The 9210-nt window shown below is 42.7% G+C and overlaps 1 protein-coding gene across 1 annotated transcript; it reads right to left on the reverse strand.

The window, feature by feature from the left end:
* Positions 1-151: 151 nt before the first annotated feature.
* On the reverse strand, positions 152-7593 carry pias4b (protein inhibitor of activated STAT, 4b). Its single transcript, XM_014140987.2, has 11 exons — positions 7163-7593; positions 6831-6999; positions 6462-6546; positions 5850-5891; positions 5604-5694; positions 5411-5512; positions 5167-5272; positions 4963-5036; positions 3506-3666; positions 1319-1455; positions 152-1134 (listed from the first exon to the last, which is right to left on the reverse strand). The coding sequence occupies exons 1-11, from the start codon at positions 7319-7321 to the stop codon at positions 902-904; spliced, it is 1359 nt and encodes a 452-aa protein (XP_013996462.2). The 5' UTR covers positions 7322-7593; the 3' UTR covers positions 152-901.
* Positions 7594-9210: the final 1617 nt, after the last annotated feature.

Consider the following 9210-nt stretch of genomic DNA (forward strand, 5'->3'; position numbering starts at 1 on the left):
CTCACTAGCCTTCAGCAATGGTAGTCATTGCGCAGCTTATTGGCAGCTCGTCGCCACTAAAGTTTGAGAACTCCTGAGCTAGGCCTATCCATCTACCAATTTTATTCTTATTATACTCCTCCAAAATATCTTGAACTTGACTCAAAACACGTTTTAGGAGGGTGAAAATCATTTTATTAGAAATTGGTATTACAAAAAAAGCATTAAATACATTAACATGAGTATATTTACATGCACAATAATTAGATATTAAACGGATTATGACAGTAGGCAATGTATAGGCAATGTATGGAAATAGTCATGTAAAAACATTACTCTGCTCATCTTAAAAATGGCTTAAGGTCAAAATTGAAGTAAGCTTTCACCGAATAAAACACCTGGTTTTCAGAGCAATCTTTGGAATTATTAGGACTTGTAAACAATTTCATTGGCATTCCAGCAACGCATCTGATCTGTGCATGTGCCAGCACCATTAGCGCAACCCTTCCTCTAATGCGCGAGTGAAGTGAGTTCGGAAAAACTGAAAATATTAATCTTAGAAATAGTTTTCACATACATAATTTATACTGTATGTCCCAACTCAGAATCAAATAGGCTTCACAAAAAACATGGCTACTGTGGTTACCCGATTTCAGATGTGTCAATCTACACAGGATTATTAGGGAAATCAGTTTTTTTGCAAAGCATGTAGGCCTAAACATTTTAAAACAAACTATTATATTAAATCTAGCTATCCACAAAAATCGTAATATTGTGTGCATGTAACTGTGCACAATAATTGTTACGTTTCTAGACTCTTGGGACTGCTTAGTAACCATTGCCTCTTAGGCAATTTTTTTTCTTCTGACCACTGGACCTGAAAGGTCTGTGTCCAGTTTAACTGTAAACAAACATACACATTTTACCTCTGCGTGTGTTGTACTGTTAATCTCCGTGATGGATTTACCATTGATGACCATACAGAACCTTGAGCAACTAAATGAAACCCGTTCCTGTCGGGGAGGCCATCGTTATGGCGTACCTTTGTGACCTCATCAGCCTCGTCCTCGGATGACTCCTGCGTAAGGTCCACAGTGACAACTTCCGTTGACACGGCTCTGGTGGTTGCAGTCACACTACTGGCACTATAGGCCTCTGTTGGAGAGAGATGAGGGTGAAAGCACTGCTAACCCACGCCCGTATTCTGAATTGAGATCCAAGTGCTAACTCAAATTTCCTCCTAAGTGTCCCTTTGACATCGGTGACTGATTGATGCGAAACCGAGTTGAGACAGCTATTATCTCAACTCTGAATCTGTGGTCTCTGTTCATAGTCTCACCCATCTTCTCCAACGGTGCCGATGGCTGTGTTGTCCTGCTCACGCCATCTATAACAAACCTCCAGGAGCCGTCAGCCAGGTATTCTACCTCTGTATTGTCCTGAAAGCCCTCCAACGCGAGGATCACAGTCAGTATCCTGCATATACAGTTGAAGTCAGAAGTTTACATACACTTAGGTTGGAGTAATTAAAAATAGTTTTTCAACCACTCCACAAATTTCTTAACAAACTATAGTCGGTTAGGACATCTACTTTGTGCATGACAAGTAATTTTTCCAACAATTGTTTACAGACAGATTATTTCACTATCACAATTCCAGTGGGTCAGAAGTTTACATACACTAAGTTGATTGTGCCTTTAAACAGCATGGAAAATTCAAAAAAATTATGTAATGACTTTAGAAGCTTCTGATAGGCTAATTGACACAATGAGTCAATTGGAGGTGTACCTGTAGATGTATTTCAAGGCCTACCTTCAAACTCCGTGCATCTTTGCTTGACATCATGGTAAAATCTAAAGAAAATCAGCCAAGACCTCAGAAATAAAATTGTAGACCTCCACATTTCTGGTTCATCCTTGGGAGAAATTTCCAAACGCCTGAAGGTACCACGTTCATCTGTACAAACAATAGTACGCAGGTATAAACACCATGGGACCACGCAACTGCCATACCGCTCAGGAAGGAGACGCGTTCTGTCTCCTAGAGATTAACGTACTTTGGTGCGAAGAGTGCAAATAAATGGGGACAAAGATCATACTTTTTGGAGAAATGTCCTCTCGTCTTATGAAACAAAAATAGAACTGTTTGGCCAAAATGACCATCCTTAAGTTTGGAGGAAAAAGGGGGATGCTTGCAAGCCGAAGAACACAATCCAAACCGTGAAGCACGGGGGTGGCAGCATCATGTTGTGGGTGTGCTTTGCTGCAGGAGGGACTGGTGCACTTCACAAAATAGATGGCATCATGAGGGAGGAAAAATATGTGGATATATTGAAGCAACATCTCAAGACATCAGTCAGGAAGTTAAAGCTTGGTCGCAAATGGGTCTTCCAAATGGACAATGACCCCAAGCATACTTCCAAAGTTGTGGCAAAATGGCTTAAGGACAACAAAGTCAAGGTATTGGAGTGGCCATCACAAAGCCCTGACCGCAATCCTACAGAAAATGTGTGGCCAGAACTGAAAAAGCTTGCGCGAGCAAGGAGGCCTACAAACCTGACTCAATTACACCAGCTCTGTCAGGAGGAATGGGCCAAAATTCACTCAATTTATTGTGGAAAGCTTGTGGAAGGCTACCCGAAATGTTTGACCCAAGTTAAATAATTTAAACGCAATGCTATCAAATACTAATTGAGTGTATGTACATTTCTGACCCACTGGGAATGTGATGAAAGAAATAAAAGCTGAAATAAATCATTCTCTCCATTATTATTCTGACATTTCACATTCTTAAAATAAAGTGGTGATCCTGACTGACCTAAGACAGGGAATTTTTACTAGGATTAAATGCCAGGAATTGTGAAAAACTGAGTTTAAATGTATTTTGCTGAGGTGCATGTAAACTTCCAACTTCAACTGTAGCAGAACGCCACACTTCATTATCATAAATGTAGGTGATGCCGACTTTTGGCCAAGTCTCCGTTCACAAGAGTATCTACAGGCCATTATAATACAGTGTACCACAACTGACGGCGGATTTACATCCTACAATTTGACAGATTTCTACATTTTTGGCTCAAAAGAAGCACGTTTTCCGTGACCGTGGGATAGGCAACTATAGATTTCACTGTTTTGTATGAAAGGGAGGGAGATGCAGAATAGCGGTGGGGCTGGGATTTGTACTCAAACTGGAATGGTGTATACCGCTATATGCATCCTTAAAAATTGTGGGTAACATAGGTTCATGGTAGGCCCATCAAATCATTTAATTTAACATGGAAACCAACAAGTGCCATGGACCCATGGAAAATTGGCATTGCATTGAGTTTAGTTAATCATATCCAATAATTGACTGGCCGTGAGTGCAGCTAGTGAGAGGCACATACAGTTTACTTTGTCCGGTCAAAACAATAATAATGCTTTGATAATGAAACCACAGATTACATCAATCACCATAGAGACCAGATAGTCATACAGAGATGCCAAAGGGCAGGGTGCCGGTATTTAAATATATGATACACAATTACCCATCGATAGTTAGCTGGCTGTACGGAACTGGCTCGTGACACACTGGGCAGGTCCAGGTGGGCCTCTTCTCATTCATCTGCAGGTAGAGCTTCCCGTCGAAGCATTGGAGGTGGGCGCACTTACGCCCCCTGCAGGGCACTGACAGACGCATCTTCCCCAGCTTGTTGACAGTGGAGAATGGAGGTGTATTCATTCTAACAAACAGTTGCAAAACTAAAACGAAAGTTTCTATTGGACAAATGTAGGTAGGTTTCGTTTGCTTCCGTTTAAGAAAAGTTTTGCAACAGAATCGGCGGAATGAATACACCCCTGGGCAGAACGTTGTGGAACTTTCAGATAGAAATATGGTGTGTAGAACACACATGCGTCTGACACGTACAATAAGCAACCATGTCAGCTCTATTAATGATATTTCTATCTGCAGTGTTCCACAACTTTTGCCTATAGAACATGGCTCATGGTTGAAGATGACCCTGAACACCGATGTACTGCACGATCAGATGATCCAACCCCAAACACCAATCTACTGCAGGATCAGATGATCCAACCCCAATCTACTGCAGGATCAGATGATCCAACCCCAATCTACTGCAGGATCAGATGATCCAACCCCAATCTACTGCAGGATCAGATGATCCAACCCTAAAACCAATCTACTGCAGGATCAGATGATCCAACCCTAAAACCCAATCTACTGCAGGATCAGATGATCCAACCCTAAAACCCAATCTACTGCAGGATCAGATGATCCAACCCTAAAACCAATCTACTGCAGGATCAGATGATCCAACCCTAAAACCAATCTACTGCAGGATCAGATGATCCAACCCTAAAACCAATCTACTGCAGGATCAGATGATCCAACCCTAAAACCAATCTACTGCAGGATCAGATGATCCAACCCTAAAACCAATCTACTGCAGGATCAGATGATCCAACCCTAAAACCAATCTACTGCAGGATCAGATGATCCAACCCTAAAACCAATCTACTGCAGGATCAGATGATCCAACCCTAAAACCAATCTACTGCAGGATCAGATGATCCAACCCTAAAACCAATCTACTGCAGGATCAGATGATCCAACCCCAACCTACTGCAGGATCAGATTATCCAACCCCAATCTACTGCAGGATCAGATTATCCAACCCCAAACCTAACCTTGACCATTAGATCAGTGTTTCGTAATCCTGTTCCTGGGTACCCAAAGGGGTGCACATTTTTGTTTTTGCCCTAGCACTACACACCTGATTCCACTAATCAAAGGCTTAATGATAAGTTGATTAGTGAATCAGGGCAAAAAAGTGCACCCCTTTGTCTATAGATCGATACATTTAATGCATAAAATGGATTGGACAGTCATAATCAACTTCCTGTCAGTCAGTTCAATTTCTGTTTCAGTCTGCTGAAGGAATTGTTGCCCTTTGCAGCTGAGGGATAAGTGGCAAACGCTTACCGGACATATAAGGGACACTTGTAGTCCTGTTGTGGTCACCTCACATTCTGGGTCGAAACGCAGCTTCTCCTGGACTACAAATACCAGAGAGCATCAACTCAAGCTGGCTGCTAATACACAATATGTCAGTGGTCTTTTTGCACTGTATTTGTGTGCAATAAAGGCAAAAATAGTGTGTGCGCTTCTGTGTGTTGCCATACTTACTGCGCTGTCTGCAGAATGTCAGACTCTCCACTGATTGGCTCTTCAGTTGACTGAGGAGGTCTGAGGGGGACAGCACCTTCACCAGGTACACAGCCACAGAGAACCTCTACATAAACACACACACTCTAGATCTTACCTAGGCATTTTCAAAACAACACTCCTTATGCATAGAATAAATACAGAATCGAAAACAAAATCATTAAAATAATAATGAAAAGTAAAGATTAAAAGGAAGACTACTTACTTTGCAACATCTCTTCCACCAGACACATAATCGAAATGAGGGGAGGAGGCTGAGAAAAACTGCTGGGGTTATGTTGATGGGTGTACAGTGTCTGTGAAGTTCCTGTCCCAGCACATCGGAAAGACAGTGAAGAATGATTGGTGAAGAGACCACAACATTCTCAGTTCAACATTTAACAGCTTTTGGTGCTTACCGGTAAGGATATGCATTTCTGATTAACTTTGATGGACAGGCATGGTGGGTATTGATCCTCCTCGTATCCAAGACTCTCTGTGAAGCAGAATCTGAAAGAGGTCAGAGGTCAGTCAGCCAGCCTTTGGCATAACGGACAGAAGTGGCGACATCATCAGAACTGATGAGCAGGTACATAAGCTCTTGGTTAGTGAATGTCGTACTCCAGTCCTTTCTAGTGATGACCGGCAGGCTCCATCGTACTCACCTGAGAACCACCTGGACACTCGGCACACCTGGTCGCAGCTCCCTGTGGATACATACACAGATCTCAAAATGAGTGTGCCGGTAGAAGTTTTGTAAACATAAACAATATTATGGTGAGTGAGTGAACTCTGTGGGTGCATTCGTAAATTCCCTCTGGCTATCTACTCTCGTCTGAGTGTGCCAGAGTGCAGGATAACTGATTAATTTACGAACACTCTATACTCGTTGAATATTGCCGTGTCACTAAACCTTGGCAAAAAAGCGTAATTAAATTGTGGCCAGCAGCACAGTTACAGTCACCAACGCTCTGGATAACATGAAAACTGCCTAACCAGCTCTGCTAGGGAGAGTAAAATGGTCAGAGTGAGATGTTCTCTCATTTGTGTCTGGAAGAAGCAAGCAAGCCAACTTTAGTCAGGTAGCTTGGGTGCTTGACTGCCATTGTCAGAACACTCGAATGAACCCTACTCCTCGGCTAGTGTCCAGTGTGTGCTCTGAACGCTCCGAAAGCAAAACGCTCTGAATTTACGAATGTCCAGAGCACACTGGGGGCACCATGGCACTCCAGAGTGAATTTACAAACACACCCTGTGTAGTAAGAAAATGTGCTGACTTGCAGTTTCTGTTCTGCTCCACTTGCTTTCGCGTAAGCCTGAGGATGAACTCCTGGTTTTGCATGTCGGAACAGAAAGAGCCCACTGGATGGACACACAGGGAGAATCTCAATTGCATACTCCTCGCCTCCATCGGAAAACCCATTGGATGTGAAAAAGTCAGACGTCCCTTCCCCCTGACTTTCTCAAAACCCATTGGAGAAGGCGACGAGAGATGAGGCGAGGAGTATGCAATTTAGATTCTCCCACAGACAACATCAGTGGGAGAAGAGGAACTGTCATTTCAAGCAATCACAAACCTCAATCCAGCCCCAAGATTAAGAGATAAATATTCAAGTTTTACTAAGGAAACGATAAGGTCAACCTACCCAGTTGTGTGGGGGGTAGGACTGTCCCCAGGGCTTGGTAGAAGGGAAGGGGTACCATCTGGAACAATCTAGGGTTGTGTGTCAGATTGTTTATGTGCTGTGTGGGGTTGTGTGATGGCTCCACCACCGGTGCCACGGTCTGCTCCTCCTGGTGGCTTCCAGGAGTCGTCTAGTTGGCATGAGATTGTCAGAAAATATAAAATCAATACACTGCCAGCAACACAATTTTGAGACAGGCAGACTATAAACAGCAGTATTCCCGTTTCTCCTAAGGTGAGAGAAAAACAGGAATTCCTGATCTATACTGGGGGAAAATTCCATGTCTGACTCACCTGGCTACTGCCAGGAACTATCTGGTCGGAGTAGCGTTCCTGGTAGAGCTGGCGCACGACTGTGAGCAGGTGAGGATTGCACTGGGTCTGTATAACCCCCAAAGCCCTCACCAGCAGATTGGACTTCAGCCCACTCTTGGTCTGGCCCATGGTAGCCATTAGAGAACGTAGCTCTGTGACACGGAGATGCGCCAACAACCTCTACAGGAGAGACAGAGGCACTAAATGAAACTGATTCTACTGATCGCAAGGTGACTCTTAAAACACACACACTGCAGAACAGCGCACCAAATTGTATTCTATTAACGTCAGTATCACAGCAGGGTGTGTTTGTTGACTAGTTGTCAATCAAGCAGCCAAATGCCTTGTTCAAAATAACTTAGAACTCAGAAACACTAACTTCTGAGTGTTCAAGGCAACTGTGGGAACTCCCCCCCAAAAAAAAGACAAAATAAATAAAAAGCTTCAACTGGGGAAAAAAAATTGTTTAACGGTCATCAAACTCAGAATTCCAAGTGGGGAACTCGGGCCTCTTGCAACATTCACGTGGTAGTCGAAACTAGGAAACTCTGAAATGTGACTTGCTAACCCTGCTTCATATTAATCTAAATAATTTTCACGTTTCCACGACCGTAGTTTGATTAATCAGGCTGTAATACACAATTAATTGATATATACAGCCTGAAAATCCCAAAATTGTGTAAATGTTTCTTACAAGTCAGAATGTTGAATACAATTACATTTAAAATGTACTCGACATGTCTGTGGGGTGTGTCCTTCTGCTGCTCTAAATTTAAGACACTATGTAGGCATATGGTTGTTAGGCTGAGAACTCATTTTACATTTGGATTTCAATAAAAAAAATGGTATGGATTGTTCTCCATCCTCCCTTGATTCAGAATATACAATTTCCATTGTCTAGGCATGCTTGGTTCAATAGATATTGATGAGAGAAAACCAAATATCCAGTATAAAACTAATTTTACCTTGTTACCTAACCATATACCTACATCTCTCTAAAAAGTCTGGTAAACAATACTTTCCTGTGGATATTTTGTCTCAAATTTTAATCAGCAGAAGGACAAACCGCACAGTAAGTTAACATTTTATTTTATTTAAACATTCTGGCTTGTAAGGAACATTTATACAATTTTGCACACGTCTCAGGCTGTATATACGAATTAAGTGTATTACAGCCTGATTAATCAGACTACCATGAGCGCTGCTTGTTTATCTAGAGAATTTATTGACCTAATGCCAAATGTTACTTACAATTGCTTCTGCTATGTCCCCAGCCATCTGAAATTACTTTGTTAAGATTAGAAGAGTGACACCGACAGATCAGAAAAATTAACGGTAAATCAACACATCAGGTGCACTTGATTGATTGGCTCGCCATGTGTATCAAGGTCGGTCGGTCGGTCGAGATGTTGGTTGTGTTCCCCTGCTCAGAAGTTGCTTGCATCAACCATCCAGGTGTTGTAAGATCTGGCAGGCGTCATCAACGCCTGGGCAGAATAACGTGCCCGAGTCATCGCGATGCTGCAGAAGATGCATGCATCAACCATGATGTGCAGTTGACTCGAGAGGCATGATTTGTTTTTCAGAGTGACTCGTTTATTTTAGTCGTTCGTTTGACCTGCTGGCCTACAATGTATGAAGCACGAGTTTCCGACTTGTAATTCCGAGTTGGATGACCGTTAAAAAAGATTTTTCAAGTCGAGCTCGTTTTTTCACCGAGTTCACAGGTCTTGAACGCACTGAAGTCGGGGGTCGGAGATGTCCTATGCCGCGTTCTCCGACTTCCGACACCAGAGCGTTCAAGACAACTGAGAAGTCGGGATAAAAACGAGCTGCGACTGAGAAATCGTTTTGAACGGTCATCCAGCTCGGCAGTTTGGGCCTCTTTCTAGTGCTCCGACTGTTCGACCTGAAGATCGCTGACGTCATGATTTGACCTCGTATTTGTCCGAGTTCTCTGTTGTCTTGAAAGCACCACTAGTTCCGAGTTGTGAATATGAATGTAATTATTAATATGTAGGAATATG

This window comes from Salmo salar, chromosome ssa14 (genome assembly GCF_905237065.1).
Source record: "Salmo salar chromosome ssa14, Ssal_v3.1, whole genome shotgun sequence".
NCBI classification, from domain to species: Eukaryota; Metazoa; Chordata; class Actinopteri; order Salmoniformes; family Salmonidae; genus Salmo; species Salmo salar.